This window comes from Motacilla alba, chromosome 8 (genome assembly GCF_015832195.1).
Source record: "Motacilla alba alba isolate MOTALB_02 chromosome 8, Motacilla_alba_V1.0_pri, whole genome shotgun sequence".
Classification (NCBI taxonomy): Eukaryota; Metazoa; Chordata; class Aves; order Passeriformes; family Motacillidae; genus Motacilla; species Motacilla alba.
In genome coordinates, this window is record NC_052023.1 from 29,629,054 (window position 1) to 29,646,936 (window position 17,883).

General features: G+C 40.1%; 1 protein-coding gene across 2 annotated transcripts in view; it reads left to right on the top strand.

Annotated features, from left to right (window-relative positions):
* The window catches only part of KIFAP3 (kinesin associated protein 3), a 68,134-nt gene that overhangs the window by 26,395 nt on the left and 23,856 nt on the right, over positions 1-17,883 (top strand). Inside the window, exons 11-18 of one of the 2 annotated variants that reach the window (XM_038143728.1) lie at positions 164-264; positions 4,527-4,635; positions 5,683-5,795; positions 6,753-6,918; positions 7,133-7,261; positions 7,491-7,589; positions 8,375-8,460; positions 16,582-16,771. In XM_038143728.1, the coding sequence (XP_037999656.1) occupies positions 164-264; positions 4,527-4,635; positions 5,683-5,795; positions 6,753-6,918; positions 7,133-7,261; positions 7,491-7,589; positions 8,375-8,460; positions 16,582-16,771 (993 nt within the window). The remainder of the gene's footprint in view (positions 1-163; positions 265-4,526; positions 4,636-5,682; positions 5,796-6,752; positions 6,919-7,132; positions 7,262-7,490; positions 7,590-8,374; positions 8,461-16,581; positions 16,772-17,883) is intronic. The other variant, XM_038143729.1, reaches the window with a different exon arrangement.

A 17,883-nucleotide genomic window follows, 5' to 3' on the forward strand; every position in this document is an offset into this window, starting at 1 on the left:
GTTCATTTGGCTAGGCCAGGCCAAGACCCTTTCATTAACTTGTCATTTCTGATTAGAATATTCCCTCTATTAGCTAGGATTGTTCTGCTTTTCATTTTCCTCCTTTGAGTATTTAACAACAGCTAAAAAAATCTTAGAATAATATTTTCTTTTTTCCTTCTAGGAAACGAAAACAACAAAAAAGTAGCGATTTGCATTCTGTATCACATCAGCATGGACGATTGCTTTAAATCGATGTTTGCATACACAGACTGTATCCCTCAGGTACGTGATGGGCTGATCAAATCCATCTTCCCTCATGCTCTGAGTCCTTCCCTCGCTCATGGCAGAGCTCGCACTGACACCCGCAGGTGACAAAGGGAACAGCCACGGTGCTGCTTGGCACTGAGGCACCTCCTCCTCCTCAGGCAGGGACTGTTCTTTGGGTTTTCACGGTACCCAGCAAAAGCAGAGGTGGCCGAGCTCTGTCCCTGCTGCTGACACTTGAGCTGCACCAGTGAGCTGCTGAAAGTACAAGTGACCCGGAGGATTCCTACAGAAGACTGGGAATGCTTGAGAGAGATGAAAGTTTGTGCAGAGCAGCTCCTTAGGGAATGCAGTAGAAAGTATTTCCTTTGCAGTTTTAGAAGGCATTCTTGCCTGATCCCATTGGGTATCAAAATTTCAGTGTCTCCAGAATTGCAGGATATGAACTGGAAACCAGCCAAGGAGGGTTACATTCCTACATGACAATTCCTTTTCCAACTGCCGGCGTGTACAGCAAGGGAGACTTGATGACTGTGGAAGGCTCTTCACTGATCCTTCAGGCTACATTTTCTTACTTAACTCATTGACTCAAGCAGACTCAATGTCATGGGGTTTGGGGTTTTGTGGGTATGTTTGGTTTTTTGTGTGCATGTGTTTTTGTTGTTTGTTGGTTTGGATTTTTTTTTGTTTTTCTCAAGTACCAAGTCCTCTCTTACTGCCCTTTTTCTCAGCCCTGGTGAGGCTGGAGTTGAGAAAGCCTGTGTTGCCCAAGTGTAAAAGCTCTTTGGTAGTTTTTTCAGAATTGCACCATGGTATCTTCTTTCCTGACAAATGGGTTTTTGACATCAAATACTTCCAGAATGGAAAGCTGTCATGGAAGAGTTATCAGAATGTTTCTGGTAATTATCGTATGGCAAAATCAGTGAAGTTTTTCCACGTGCAAGATGATTTTGGATAATAGAGAGGGGAAAACTGGTGTGAATAACTACTATATGTTACAAAGTGGTCTTGTAAACATCCTGCTGTCTTTTCTGCCACAATGAGCAATTACTTTTTAAGGCATTTGTGTGATGTAAGGGGCCTGCTTTGTTCTAGCAGTTACCAGCCAAACTCAAATTCCTACACCGGTGTCTTAGGACTTGCTTGTGATGTGCTTTCAGGGAATCTTGGTATGAGTCTTGGACAGAGCTGTGTCCAAAGACTGGTGGAGCAGCAAACAATTCTGCTGCCTTCACTTGGCTCTAGTGAAGTAAACAACAAAGTTGGAAAGTATAACTATGGCTATTGGTGTTTCACAGGTTCTGCACACTGTTCTAAAAGAAGCTGAGCAACCAGAGCTTAGATTTTACTAATCAGTGTTCAAAATTAGGGTGGTTATCAAGGAAGCCAGGTAGCAGAAAGCATTAGGAAGTGGATAAGGCATCAGGAAAAGAAAATTAGTTTTAAATGGACTCACTGCTATCTAATTCTACCCAAGAAACCCAAAATCTCTTTTCAGTAGTGCTATACGCCCTCGTGTGGGTTTGTCTCTTTTTGAAGAAAGGTGTTCATCAACAAATACTAATTAATGTTTAGCAGTATAGAAAGTGCTGGGAGAAAGCAGCCCCTGTGGTGATTCTGGCTGCGTGAAGTGCTCGCGCGTGCTGTCCCGGGTAGACATCCTTGTGGATTGCAGGAGTTAGTGGGTGCTACTCTAGTAACAGTTAAAAGCGAGTATTAACAGTTCATTCTTGTTTAGACCTCAGCAATGCGTGTTTTGTTTAAATAGGTGCAAATGCCATCCAGATGCTTATAAAAGCCTTTATTGGTAATAACCTGGCCAATCAAAGGGCATGGTTAGGCAGTGATGTCATGGTGATATTTAATATTTTACCGCAGAGCGGTGTGCAAGGTTCTCCAAAGCTGCCCACATGTTTTCCACCACGCTTGTCCTGTTTGGGCCCTCTTTGATCTCTAAGCTTCTTTTCAGCTTAATGCTGGTAAACGTCCTCTCTTGACAGCCCCCTTTGCTCCTGTCCGCCATTATCTGCTGAAGTTCAGAAACCAGAGCATCACTTCAAACAGCGGAGTTGGGAGTAGCCGCTCAGGAGAGATTCCTGAGGCATGCAGTTCTGGCATAATCATTCAAAGATGTTGGAGCTGGGCTTGGGGAGGGGGTTGGACAGAGGTGTATGTGAACACAGAGCTGTGGGGGTTGGCCCCTGGTCACTGGTAAATAAGTGAAGGCAGGTGCCAGAGAGTCTAGACACAGTGATTTCAGTGCTGGTCTGTGGTATCTGATACTCAATATGGGACTTGTCTGATTGAACACTACTGCCTCTTCATTGCACATGCTGCAGTGTTTTTACTGCCTTCCTGTTAAATCAGTAAAAGATGACAATGGACATAGTAAAAGCAGAGCAAATTTAATTTTAATATTTCCTATTTGGCAGCAATTACTCTTCCTTTTGAAGTGGCACAAGAAGCAATCAAATTAAATGAAGACATAATGGGAAACATGGAACTCGTATGAAACTATTATTTTAAAATTTGAATGGCTTTAATTGAAACTGGATATATTTTTTCTTTTATAGAGAAGTAGTTCAGTAATTAACAGTGTAATCCCATCTTGTTAAACATTTAATTTCCACAGATTTTGTATTGTGTAAGTAATGAGAATGTTTCCCTTCAAATTATTTGAAGGGTTTTAAAAATCTGTTTTTAAAGGTCTTGTAACAGAAGAGTTGCAGGGGGTGATTTTTGAATGCTCGTGTTCTACTTGTTAAACGGCAATTTTCTTCTCTGTTAATTCCCTCTTATATGACTGTCAGGCTTAAGGATTTCATAAACCAGGGATTTTATAAGTTCTTAAAACTACCTCGAGAAATCTGATTCTACCTTTTTTAAGAAAAGGAGGAAGAAATCAGTGATAGCTTTTAAATGAGTACCTGAAAGTCTCAGGAAAGACATAAATAGCTCTGTTGTAATGTGGTTTTTATTTTGGAGGTTTTGGTTCTGTTTGGAGTGAGAGCCTGATATCTGATAATAGGTAAACATACAGAATAGCTAGAGTAAAATAATTTGGAGAGAATTCTTGAAATCCTATTGTTTCTTTTTATTTTCTCCTGTTTAAATGTATTCTTCACCTACTTTCTCTAGCTTTTAATGCATTACAAACTTGTCTTTCCACCAGGGGGCAAGCACACAAATATTTAATGATTAGTTAATCATTGAATTTAATGATCATTTTTTGCTTTCTTGTGCTCCTGCCCCTTTCTGAGGTGAAGTTTTTGTACCTTATGTCCTGCTTATCTTTAGGCTTTGTTGTTTCTTCTTCCAATAATCTCAGTCTTGTTATCACACTGGTTTGCATTATAATCTAACCATGTCTTGTGAACTGAGTGGGTTTTAGAAGCAAACAGAGTGATGTCCCCCAGCCCTGAAGTTGTGCAGGGCTTGTCTGCCAGGACTGGAACCGGAGGGAGAAGAAATGGGTTTATTTCAGTCATGTTCATATATTCCAAATGCCATTTCAGTACCTGTTCCTGTTGAACCAAGTGAGCCAGGATAGCCAGCCTATGATGTAATGGACAGTACAGGGCCAGGTGTGTAAAATGATGGCAGTCCATGGGGTGGGAGCCTTGGGAATCGCCTGGGAATTCACTGCCATTTGCTGAACAGTTTGAACAGGATTATAGGTGATTGTCTACTTACATTAATGTTACCAGAAGAATGGGATTACTGCTGAGGAGTCTGTGGGATGTGGCAGTGTTCAGCTCTAGCTGGAAGCTACAAAGAGAAAGAACAGTGCTGCAGAGACAGCCAAAATTACCTATCAATGGAGTAACTCACAGCAAAATAGTAGTAGAATTATTAAGTAAGTACCTGTTTAGAGTCATAATTTTATTAAGCTAATAGGTATTAATCTGACTTTCTGTGAAATTAAGTCGTGGGGTTGGTTTTTTTTCTATATTAAATTCACCTGAGCTTTCAAAACAAATTTATCCATTCACAGACACTAAAAACCAGTCAAACAAAAATTTCAGTGGTAGCAATAAAATGTAACTAAGCCAAGTTAATTTAAGGTGATGAGTGATTGCCATTTTTGGCACTTTAAAGGATTGTTATCCCTAAATAATGGAACTATACATGTCGTGCCCCTGACCTTTGTAACTTTCACTGTTCTTGCAGAAATGCTGAAGAGTAATTTTTAAAAAAGGTACTGTAGTTGATATCATAACACTGCTTTTCTAATGTTTTTGAAAGATTAATGACCCAAGTGTGCTTGTGTTTCTTGGCAGTTAATGAAGATGCTTTTTGAATGTCCTGATGAGAGAGTTGACCTGGAACTTATTTCTTTCTGTATTAACCTGGCTGCCAACAAAAGAAATGTGCAGCTTATCTGTGAAGGTAACTGGACTGAGGTTTTGCTGGAGGGTTTAGAGATGACAACACTTTGTAAATTTTCTTTTATTATACTTACATATGTAAATTATATATATTTGAGTTATTTATAAATGGATCTATGTGTTTTTAAAAAATAAAATGCATGTGTTTGGGTAATGATTGCAAGCAAAGGGCCACATCCTCCTCACAGTTTGCTCTTGGTGGCAGGAATGACACTTCAGGGAGATGCCCACACCTCTTGTACTAGCATGCAGGTCTGAAAAACAGGGCTGATGACATTGCTATGGGAAACTATGGCTGTATGGAGACATCAGGATTTTATTCTGCCTGATGCCTAAAATCCATCTTTGGCTCATTGATGTTTCACCTGCCAGTATCAAATGAGTAGCAGTGATGTCTTCCAGTTGCATCTTTCCATTAATTTTTTTATTATAATTGAGCTTCTTTTGGGTTCTAATATTTTGATTCATGGTCTTGATAGTTCTGAATTTCTTGCAGTGACTCTGGATTGCTTTTAAAGTTTCATTATTTTCATACTAGCGGTTTAAAATAAAACAGTATTACTCAGTAGCTCCAACTTTCACTTGTGCTCAACATTTTCCCTAAGAGCTGCTGCAGTCACCTGTGGCCTTCAAAGGGGACAGTTGCTATCAGGAGATTCTGTGGCCTGAAATTACACTTTAAAATTCTGTGCATAGCTCTCTGTAGCAGGGGGAGCAGTGAGATCCAATTTTATATTCAAGGTGAAACTCAAGCTAGCAGTACCTTTTAGGTAGGCAAGGATAAACATAAAGGTAACATTGGAATTTGTTCTATGTGGTCAAGTACTTCAGATCTGTTCCCATGCACTCATCTTTTGTTAATAAATTTTTAAAACCCTAACAACATATTTATTCCATGGAATTGGGAGAGAAATCTCTGTGCCTGGACTAACTGCTGTGCACTTTTTCATTCTAAACTTTAACAGCTTAAAGCATTTGTTTGTGTGCATGTTGATTTTTCATCAGCCAGTACTTGCCTTTTTTTTCCTAAGTGTTTGTTTCTTTTCAGGAAATGGTTTGAAAATGCTCATGAAGCGGGCTTTGAAGTTTAAGGATCCGTTGTTAATGAAGATGATCAGAAATATTTCACAACATGATGGGCCAACTAAAAGCCAGTTTATTGTAAGTATTAGGTCTTACCTGATGTGATCTCTGGTTTTTATCCTTCTGGGAAAGTCTGGCTCTGGAGAGCTGCCGTGGTTTGTTTTGTAGGGTGTCCGGTTTAAGTTTCCTTGTCTGTCCTGGGATGATTTATGTTTTGTTTTAGGAGGCTATCTCAGCTGGTAGATCAGAGTTTGGATCCCCCAATAAGGGGAAAACAGGTCTTAAGCCTTATCCAGTAAGTTTCAAAACAAACACACAAATCCAAGCAAACAAAAATGCCTCAGCTGCTGGGGTGAACATCATAACAATTAAGTTATCTTAAATTTCTGCTTTTGGACCTAGAGACAAAAATCTGGTGCTTTTTTTTTTTTTCCACTGTGCTAAGTGTGTTTTATTTGTGGGTATTTAAGATATTTAATATTTAAATAGTAATCCTGTAAAGCCACTCTTTCAAAAGAAAGGAGGAAAACACAACCTTCTAATCATGGAGATTTTAAACATTCTCTTAAATGTGGATCAAATATCAAATTGTCTTAAAGCAGTTTAAAATAAGTAGATTATTTTTAGTAGATTATTACATTATTCCCCTGTTCATGTCCTCAGAAAATCTTCTAGTTATTTGTTAAAATAATTAGGTAAAGAACTCTTATTACTACCACTAATGCAGGATGGTTTTCTCCATCTTCTTTTCCTTTTTTTCTAAGAGCTTTTTTAAATTCAGTGTTGTAGTAACTACTTTTGGAACATTGAAACAAAAGATCCACATTTCTTGAAAGTGAAAGGATGTAGAGGAAGAGTGATTAAATTTTTTTCTTGGATTATTCATCAACTGGAATTGAAACTGCCTTATTAGTCCTTATTTCAGGAGCAAAGTCTCTTTAGTTTTCTTTTGAGAGCTAGCTTTAGTTTGGCTGAGATGTGAGTTCTTCAGAAACCCAGATTATTGATTTGTAACTTTTGTTGTATTTTCTTTAGGAATATGTTGGTGATTTAGCAGCTCAAATATCAAATCTTGAAGAAGAAGAATTTGTGATTGAATGCCTGGGAACACTTGCAAATTTGACCTTACCAGAATTGGACTGGGAACTGGTGCTGAAGGAATACAAACTGGTTCCATATCTCAAGGATAAGTTAAAACCAGGTCTGTACAAAGTTGCGTTGGGCTTCCAAAGCAGAGTCTCTCAAAGATTACTTAGAGTGCTCAGAGTAGAGTCAATTTACTTTTATTATTTGTGGTTGTTTAGGAAAACAAAACACTGAAGAATAGAATCATGTCTGCAGATAAATACACAACTGCCAGTAGCTTAAGAATTCCTGAGAGAGGTAATACTTCCTACTTCTGCCTTGTGCCTTAGCAGGTTCTGCTGAGGATGACCTTGTTTTGGAAGTGGTGATCATGATTGGGACCGTGTCCATGGATGACTCCTGTGCTGCTCTGCTGGCTAAATCTGGGATCATCCCTGCCCTCATCGAGCTGCTGAACGGTAAATGTGTGACCTGTGCACAGCAGGAGCTGTTATTGACATTGCTGTTTCCCTGCAAGGCAGGGGTTGGTGTTTGTATGAAGAAGGAGCAGCAGTTACTCTGTTTGTGACAGTTTCTGAGCGGTGGTTCCGTAGATTTGGGTGTCCCCACACCTTCACAACTCTGTAACCATCAAAAGCTTCTACTTGTGAGATTTGAAATTGTGGTGGATTTTTCTTCTCCTTGCAGCTCAGCAGGAAGATGATGAGTTTGTCTGCCAGATCATCTATGTATTTTATCAGATGGTGTTCCACCAAGCCACCAGAGATGTCATCATCAAGGAAACACGTATCTTTTTACAGATTAAACATCTGGATTTGCAGCACTTAATTTGCCATTGCTGGTGTTTGACTTCTGTTTCTCTTGCAGTAACATCATGATCTCGGAGGTTTCTTTGTAAATGTTTTTCAGCTGAAGAAAAAAACCCAAGCAGCCTAAGCATGTAAAGGGACTGTAAGATTAATAGTAAAGATTAAAACTTAGTTTGCTTTGAAACAGGGAGGGGAGTAGGAGGGGGATCCCTGGACCATCTGACTCGTTACTTACTATCCAGTCTGATTTACTGTCTGAATTTGTTTTGCAAATCATAATGAAATTCACAGTTCATAGAAGAACATATGTAGAGCATTAGCAAACTTTTTGTATTGCAGCATTATACAAATATGTTGCATGATCTGAAATTCTGTGGGCCTTAACTGAATGTTGAATTTTATTGAAGCATTCAGAATGGGTTGAATGAGCCCTGGGAGGGATAACAAATTAATGATTACATTGCTAACAATACAAAGGATACTTCTTCATGTCCTTTTTGCCTTTAATCTCTGTGGAATATCTGAGAAGCCATTTGGGTGGTTGTACTTTGTGTCCTCTTTGGACTCCTAGGCTGCTAGCTTTAAAGAATTAAAGATAAGCTGCATCTCTTGCTAATTCTGGAACGATAAAGCACCAACATTTGAAAAATGCTTTTGTGCTATATGAGATGAAAAATTCCTGCAAATTAGTGAAATTTGAAGAACCCAGGGTTGTGAGGGGAGGAAAAAAAGAATATTTTCTCCTTAACAGTTGCTTTGCAGAAGCTCCAGCGTACCTTATAGACCTGATGCACGATAAAAACGCCGAGATCCGCAAGGTCTGTGACAACACTCTGGATATCATAGCGGTAGGTCTGGCTTTCTTCATCCTTCCAGGGCCTCTTTGCACAAGAGAATTCTAAAAGAACCAAATACATTGCAAATTGAAAGTATTTTTCTTGTGCGACTTTCTAATCATATGGATAAAAGATGAATTTTCAGGGCACATTGACAATCATTAGACAGTGCATCAACTTCCAGAAAGTGTGTGTGTGCTTTGAAAATTCATACAAGTTAACTTTACACTTTTTAAAAGTGCTTTTATACTTTTATAAATTAATCACATTACGTAAGTGTGCCAAGCTTTCATTATTAGTTCTCCAGACAAATGGCTCTTGTTACCCAGCAGCTTTATTCAGCTTCTCTACATTGCCCGATGCCAGTATTTGTTTCAAAAAGGAAATGTGGCAGCAGTCCTGATGCTGGCTGTTCCCTGCTGAGGGAACAGTCAGTCTAATATTGTCTTTACCTTTTGGATAGATTTCCTTTAGCTATGTAACTTAGTTTGTCCAGCTATCCATGGATCACCGTCAACTTCTGGGACTGTTGTATTACACTGCTAAATTGGAAAAAAGAAAGAATACTGAATTATCAAGTGCTGTTGAGGATTGTAGTGACTCTACATCCTTTTGAGTACAGAGTAGCTGTCATGAAATTAAGTTTTATAGTCAAAAACAATTAAACTGAGTCAAGAGCAGCAGTACCTATGGCTTTTTCAGTCATCTGCGTTGTTCCTTTTTCAGTTTAATTATGTGTATTGCAGCTTGTTCTCTGAAAAGTTCAGTATCGTTTAAGGCCTAATGTACACTGCAAAATACTATATATAGTCTAGTTTGACTTCTTCTGTTATGCTCATTAGTAATGTCTTCTAATTTAATAGTGAAATAACATAACATTTTCTGAACTGGAGTTCTTTTTAGCTGGTTCTGTCTTTTCTTCATGAAGGTATGGAATGAAAATCTGCTCCAGTATCAGAGTTACTGTTGATATTCATTAAGGATTAGATTTAAACTCAGATGAGTTTGCACTTAGTACTGATTTATGATGGGCATCATGTTCAGTTAAACACCATCAGCTGTTTCTAGGGACGTCTCCAATGGAAACAGTGGAAGGACTTTTTTTAACTTCTGGTTGAGGCTGAACAATCTGAGAGCATCCAACACTTGCTTTACCTTGAGCCAGTGCAATTTCCAAGTAACTCACATATTGATTTGTTCATGGGGGGAAGCTTTACAGTGAGTTGTGTTGTAATATTATTAAGCAAAATTTATAGAATCTAGAAGAATAAACATACAAAAATACAGCTTCATATTCAATATTACCATCTGAATAAAATGTACTTGGCTTTTTTTTACCTTCCTAAGAACAAGAAATCTTTATGCTCACCATGGATGAGTGAGGAGTGCTAAGATAAGGATGGGAAAGGCTTCTCAACTTGCAGAAAGCACTGAACAGGCCTTTTAGGGCCTTGAGGAAGAATAAAGGGAAGAAGTGATGTGGTGCTGTGGTTATTGGGGGTGGAGGAGGAGATACCAAACACATACTGAGAGCAGCTTGCATGGTGGTAAATTATATTTTTCTTTGCTTGTGGAGCAATGCCGCACTTAGAATGATGTTAGCTGGTGAGTTAGGAGAGGTCCTTTTCCAAGAAGGTCTTTCTGGCTTTATTATCTGGGTGTTGGGGTTATAAGTTGCATAAACACCATGCCCCTGAGGGGAACAGGAAGCATAATGTGCTCTCTTTTCTGGAAGACAAAAAGAACCACTAATTAATTGATTGCTTTCTCAGTCATGTTGGAATCTGTTTGAACTTGTGTTTCTCAGTACAAAAAATCACAAGCAAAAAAGGCAATGTACTCTAAATAGTGATTGTAGGAATTATAAGAGAGTAAGTTATTATCAGAAGCTCAGATCTTGGTAGGTGTTAAAGGAATGTTACAGCAGGCTGTAAACACAGAGGTGTTTGGCTGGGGGGCAGTTTTACACCAGCAGTGCCTGCTGAGGTGTCTGAGCAGTCTCCAGGAGTGGTGGAACTTCTTATCTGTGCTAAATCCACAACAAGCAAACCTTCACTTTTCAGTCTTGTTGCACACATGCTGACAGGAGTAGGTCCTGTGATGGAAATCAGAGAATAAATGTTGGCGAGTAGATTTGAAAATAATTTCTACTCAGGGAGACAAATGCTTCTTTCACTCATCAATGAGCTGTATATACTGTGATTGAAATAGCACTGGAGAAAATCACATGGCTTATAAGCCTTAGGGGAGAAATGCTTTCTGTAGTAAAGCAATTGTCACAGAAATTATGGAAATGTTACACTAGTGATGATTTGTTTAATATAGCTTGGCTGGACTCTGCCACTGATGAACTGAAACAGATGTGCTGCTGTAGCACAGTATATACTGGGCAGTCCCAGCTTTGCACTGGGAGAAGCAAGATAGCCCTTTTGTCAGAAAAAGTCTGAGTTGACGATTTAAGAATGCTTCAGTCTCAGTCATGTGCTGAGCTTTGGCAGCAAGCAGCCAGTTCAGTGTTCCTGTACTCCTGAAGTGGGGCAGCTCTCAGGGCTTAGCTGAAAGCCTGGAATCAGCAGCTGGTATAGGAGTCTCAAGCAAATTAATTTCACTTTTCCCCTACTTCAGAAGCCTGGAGAACTGCAACTCCAAGCTTGTGGAAAGAGATGTCAACTTACTTCAGATAGTTTTATTCTGTTCACTTTGGGCAACATTATCGAGAGCCAAGGGAGCTACTAATCTCTCACGTTTCTTATTATTTTTCTGTTCCTAGCTCAGTTTTATTGTAGTCAAACTATTTTCCTCATTTACTCAAAGGATATTTAATTAACCATCATCACCAACCACCATCCTAGGACTCTGTAGTCTGACCCTCCCCCCTTCCCCTGATTTTCCTCTTCAGTGCCTTTGCAGCTTTGAATCCAGACCTGCTGTACCATCTTGTTTCTCTTATGATCACGAGTGAATCACAAGACGTCCTGCAGCAGTAAAATATCTTTTAGATGGTTACACCATTGTCCATGGGATTTAGGAAGGGCCTCATGCCTAAGGTGTTTTTCCAGCTCTCATTCTTTGCCCTGGGTATTAGTAATGGATGACATATAATGCCTTGTATGGAATTGATTGTTAATGATCAGCTTGCATCTTTCTGTGTTAGCTAAGCTCCCTGATAGAAATCCTTCATGTTGGGAATGCTGGAATTTCACCTAAGAAGCAGGTATGTGCTGTGAACCCTCTGTGCTCTGGGATTTGGGACAGCTGTATGAGATGTTGGCCCGCTCTCTTAGAGTCAAGGAAGAGCAGACCACAGGGATTTGGTGTGGGCTTTATTTGAATAGGCGGCATGCTCTGAAAATAGATAACCTTTGACTCCAGCTTGGTGTCCTCTTTCCATGAAGAGTGCTGTAGTCACTCCAGGAATAAGGGTCTCCCGTCACTTGACAGGACTCTCTTTCTGTGGTGCATCTTGTTGCCCTGTTATCCTGTAGCAAACATGAAAACAGGGGTGGGCAGAAGGGCAGCGAGGAGCTGGGGCTGCAGCTGAGCTGCTGAAGTTTCCTCTGTTCATTGTTCAATTTGCCAGCACTTTGTTCTGGTGCTGGCTGCTTCTTGTGGCTCTGCCTGCAGCAGAGTAACCACAGGTGGCTTTTGCTAGGGCAAAGTGTTTTTGTCTTCACATAAAACCTGCCTTGGACAGATTCCCTTTCAGCACTGGTGCCTGCTCTCTGGCTTTGTGGGACTGGGAAAGTGAGCCAAACCACTGATCTGTACTTGCATAGCAGGTTGCCAATGAGATCTTACATTCCTCCCAAAGGGAGGGAAGAAAGTTTCTCTAGTCTGCTACTGCCAATATAGGAACTTTGAGGGTGCCCTACATTTTATGGAGCCACCTAAATTTAGAAGACATCAATGGTTACTCTTTTTTCTTTGCCTTGCCATTAGTTTCAGCTCTCAGGTTTCTGTGAGCTTACTGTCAGAATATATTTATAGTCATGAAGCTGATTGTGATGCAGTGACTCTAGGTTGCACAGGTGTAAGTGGTGGAAGGATTTTTTTTTCCTGGCCTGTGAAGGAATTGCCCTGCAGTAGTACTTACCCTAAGGTAGGTGTGGTAGACACCTGCAGAAGATGATCCCTAACATCTCTCTCCTTGGTTTATAGAGGCACTGAGTTAAAATCACATGCCTAACTTTCAGATAGCTAGACAAGATAAATCTTTTCTTTCTTAAGAAATGGTTCATTTAATCTTTCATGTAAACAGTAGGTTTTTAATGAAGAATGTAACAAATCACTAAGTAGAGCCTTGAACATAATGAGCCTTCTACTTATTGTAGAGCAGTTTCGGTTCAGTATGAGGAATCACATCAAATGAACCCTATTACAGACCCAATTAAAGGGCAACCACATTAAAGTGCAAAGGAAAATCTGTTTTCCATCAGCTGTGAGGGAACACAAAGCAGATCTGTGTAGCTCTGTGTTATCCTATAGTGTGTTAATCAGATACAAGGTGTGACGGAAGCCAGTGACAAAGGGGACCCTGATAGGGAGCAGACACGCTCTGATAATGGGCCAGTTAACGCTTCATAATATTTCAATGGTTCAGTAGTAAACAAAGCTGGAAGGAGAACTTCAAAAAGGATGGCACATTCCTCCCAGAGTCAAGCCATACATCTTCTATGACACTTCTGGATTTATGGAAACCGAATGTTAAAACCAGTGATGTCAGGGAGCTCCAAAGAGAATAAAATCAGCTTTGAGAATTCCTCCTTTCAAGTTTCTGACCATGACTGCAGTGTTTGAGGGGGGTGGTCCTGGAAAATAGGCACATTCTGTTCACCTTCGTGTTCTCCCTTGCTTTTCTAGTAGCCTAACATTTAAAAGGACTGGAGGGCTTAAAGCTGTAGCTGTAGCTCCATAATTTTTTAGTTTTCTGGTTTCATCTTTGCAGAAATTCCCTTGTAAAGAAGGAGTGCTTCATGTGTTTAAAAACCAAAACCCAACCAAAACAACCCTCCCCCACAAAATAATAATAAAAAAGATTTTAATAGATCAAAATGTAATTACTGGAAGACTTGCAATGTTTTAGGGAATTGTTTTGCTCTAAATGTCTTTAATTTGGTTTCTTTGTGCCTTTTGGCTGTAGTCCTGCATTTACAGCTTTTCTTCCACTCTGATGTTATTCCATTAATCATTTACCCAGTGGTGGTTCTGCATATTTCCATGGAAAATCTACAGAAATATATTCCTGATCTAGCACTACTTGAATGAACTTCTTTAGTGCTGAGGTTATGTAAATCATTCTAGATTATTGCAAATCTTCCTTTTCTGTGATTGCTGCCAGAATGAAACTCCTGACAGAACTGGTCATTGATCTAGTTCTGGTGCAGTCACTTCTTTGTACCATTTGTACCTTGCTCTTTTCACTGGAAATGAACAACAAGAACAAAGTTGTCAAAGTCCTTGAATGGATAAATTGTGGTTTTTAAGTAATGTGCTGTTCAATTGCTAATATCATTTTCCAAAATTTAGATGAATGATAGAGGAAAAATACCTGGGAGTCTTAAACCTCTTAATATAGGATGGGAAATGTAGAATATGTAGGAATATTCTGCCCTGCAGTCATCAGCTGAAGGAAAAATCAGTTAGAATCTGAGAAATGTAAAATTATTTTTGCTAGAGGATATAAGAAGTTGATGTCTGTTTCTGACAGATTTCAGCATGTTCAGACAGTGGTGTGAGTGGAACTCTGATGTCAGGAAGGGGGATACATTTAGGGTTGTAACGTTGGGAATATTCAAGTGTTTTCAGAGTGCATTGATGGTAAATGTGAGTGAGGTGATTTAGCTGATGGCCTTTTGGCTTTTGAGAACTTTGAAAAGTAAACAGGATAATGTAAAAGGGATTCAGCTTTCACAGAGGTTAATCTAATTTGCTGTTTGTTAAATTTGTTTATTTTCCTCCCTTTCTTTGCAATCATGACTTCTGGGAATAGTGTTCTTGAGAGTGCAGTATGATTTCTGGCAGTTACAAGATGTTTCTCTAAAGCTTGTAAGTAATTCACAACTGCTGGAGGGTGACATAACAGCCAGCCCAGGGTTTAGCTCTGGCAGATGCAGCAAAGGAGCTGTTTCCAAGGTGCTGGTCAGATGTCATCATTGAAAGTCATGCCTTGTCTTTTTTTTATGGGTCCTCAGTGTTGAGCTTGCTTTTTCAAAGTTTTTACTGTTACTTCTAGTTTTTCTTTTTAATCAAGAGTGGAAATGGGGGAAAAAAATCAAGAAATAGCCTGAGGTGTTCTTTTCCAAACAGTATGAGGTGTGTGTGTTTGTTGGGTTTTGGTCTTGTTTTTTCTCCCTCCCTAAGGCTGCAATAATCCTGACAGACAGAAAGTGGAATTTTGCTTCCCTAGGCACTGAGAATAGCTGTAGATCCCACAGGTGATACCTGCTCTGGGTGTGGAAGTTGTGCAGGACACCAGGTTTTGGACAGGATCACTGAACAGGAGTGCCGGGATGGTGAGGAGTGGAATTAGCAAGGTCTAGGAATTAGTGTTGATCAGAGTTGGAATTGGAGAAATTGAAAATAATGAAATCTTGGATGTTCTACGTACCTGTTGGCAGTGTCAGAGAAGCCTTTGCCAGACTGGCAGGGCCATCTGGCTTTTGTGTTATCCACCAGCCCAAAGGTGGGAAAGGCACACAGTGTTACCTGTGGAACACATATGACAGCAATGAAGACAAGGCTGGTTGAATATTAAGTCAGTTTAAAACCTCTAGTTCAGACTATGGAGCTTTCAGAAATTTAACCTGAGCTCCTGAGCCAGCTGATTCTGCCTTCTCTGCCATTTTATGGCCTCTGGTTGTGGACAGATCTACTTTGGCATGTGAGAAATTCTCACTTCCACAATGCCAACCAAGGCATTGTCACCAGTTGTGTGTCATCTTCTGGGCTAAGTAAAACAGATTTTTAAAGCCTTGAACTACTCCACCTTAGATCTCTGAGGAAAGTCTGTCTAGATCATGTGTTCACCACCATGAGAGTTAAGAAATTATTTTCAACTTTTCTCTCCTTTGTAGTTAGGTTAGAAGACAGTGGAGTGGGATATGTTCCATAAGGATATTTCTTCCCACAAGAAGAAACATTCTGGTTAGGGTTATTATTCTTGCTCACAATACTTTGGTTTGAAAAGCACAAATCGTGGTGCCTTATTTGTGACTGTTCCCCGATTGATCCCATCTGCAGATTTCATATGCTGATGAGCTTCCTAGAGATAGCTGGGCCTTGTCTTCCCAGCAGGATTGAGGAACAGAGTGCTCCCCATGGGTTGGTGCTCCCTCTGTGGAAATCACCAGCCCCCAGATCTGCTCTGTTCAGAAGCTGCTTCTCAGAACAGCTGATTGCAGTGACCATAGGCTATCTCACTTCATGCTGGTGTTCCTTTACATGGATATCACATCACTTGAGTGCAGTTAAGCTGTAATCCAGACTGAAATGTCATGCCTGCATGTTTTTCCACAGTGACTGGAACCTACATCCTGTTTTACTCAGCTTTCTGGAGAAGTTCCCCTCAGAGTTTATCCTTGCCTACCATTTTTGTGGTTGTTAGACATTATACATAAAATTTGACATGAAGTTGAAATTAAATTCTTGCTGGAGCTCATGAAAGAAAAGAAATTTATTGGTTTTATCACAGCCTTTTTTCTTAATAGATTTTTTTTTTAGTAACTAGTTGTCCTAGGAAATGCTCATTTAATGAAGATGTGCAGGGGTTTTGGTCAGTGTTAATAATTAATTACTAAAAATCCCCTGCAGATTGGCAGTAATTGGGTCTTCTTAATTAAACCGAGTGAGGAGACTGCTAATGGAACTGTTCTGTTCAAAGCAGGAGTTTTTTCTGGATGGTGTGAAGTTCCAAACCATGAAGGAAAGATTGTACTGCTGTATCACAAACCCAAATAATGCCCAATGGTTGCAAAATCCCTTCTTTGCTCGAAGAACGTGCAACTGAGCAGAGCGTTTAAGTCACTGGGCCCTGAACTGGCATCTTTTGCTGATGTTGGCTTCCCCTGCCATTTCCTGTTAACACCAGCTTTGTCTACAGCTGATCCTAAACCACTGTGTGGTGATTTTTACCAGGAATATGACGAGGAATGGGCTAAAAAAATCCAGACGGAGAAGTTCCGATGGCACAACTCGCAGTGGCTGGAGATGGTGGAGAGCCGGCAGATGGACGACAGCGAGCAGTACCTGTATGGGGATGATCCCATCGAGCCCTACATCCATGAGGGGGATATTCTGGAGAGACCTGACCTCTACTATAATGCAGGTAAAGCAGCACCTCTTGGTGTTTAGCACTGGGATTGCCACCTCTGCGTTTGCAGTGGGAGCTTGAGCTGGGCCTGACTCCAACCAGCAGGACAGTTCCTGTTTTGTGGCACTGGGAGCAGCACTGATGCCAGCCAGGGATGGGCTTGTCCTTGTTGGGGTTGATACCATGGAGTGGCTACCTAGAACAAGATTAAGAGAATAAAAGTGGGTATTTATTGAAGGTCTTCAAACAGCTACACCTTGGGCAGCCAAAAGCCTCCAAGGGGCCTACACCCAAAATGGACAATGGTCACGAGTTTTTCAGACAATTATAAGTTTGGTCCATTTCCATATCAGAGGTTAACCCTCCAATTACAGCTTTAGGCCATGAAGTCATATTCCCCCAGTTTGCTCCCCCAGCTCACTCTTGCTTATACTTTTTGGGGCCTGAGGCAGTGAGGTGTCCTTGAGTTTCAGGCCCAGAGGGATTGTTTTGTCTGACCAAAATGTGAAGACAGCAGCTAACACTCTGTATGGAGTTCAGAGTTATACACTAATGCAGTACAGGATTTGAAAAATATAAAAGCTAAAATCCTAAGGCATCAGGGTGTCAGTGATGGATTAAGTACTGCATCCATGATTTTAGGAAGTGTTACAGGTCTGCAGGAATATGAGTAGACCTGTCTCAGAGAGCTGATGGATCATGACAATGGAGTCAAGTAAAGGGTGCCCAGCCTTGTTCTTCCCATCTATTTCTTGTGTCCATAGTTTGTTTGCTCTGTAAACAAAATCCTCTCATCCTTGTTAAATTCACAGCTGTGAGATTTGTGCTGAATTTTGTTCTGCCTATTGTGTTAGTTGTACAATGGGATTTTTGTTGCAGATATTGATAGAAGACTTCAGTTGATTCTCAGCAAACTCATAGATTCCTTAGCAGAGGCCATCATTTCATGACTTTATCTATATGATTTTTGCTGTTGTATATCTAGGATTTAGGGAAGTGTTTGAATCTCTTCTGTAAATGCTGATTTATCTAATCCAGTGTTGCCAGCTGTTCAGGAGGAAGATTCAATAAAACTTTGCAGGAGACAATAATGAAATAATTTGCCCAGTGGATAAATGTCTTCATAA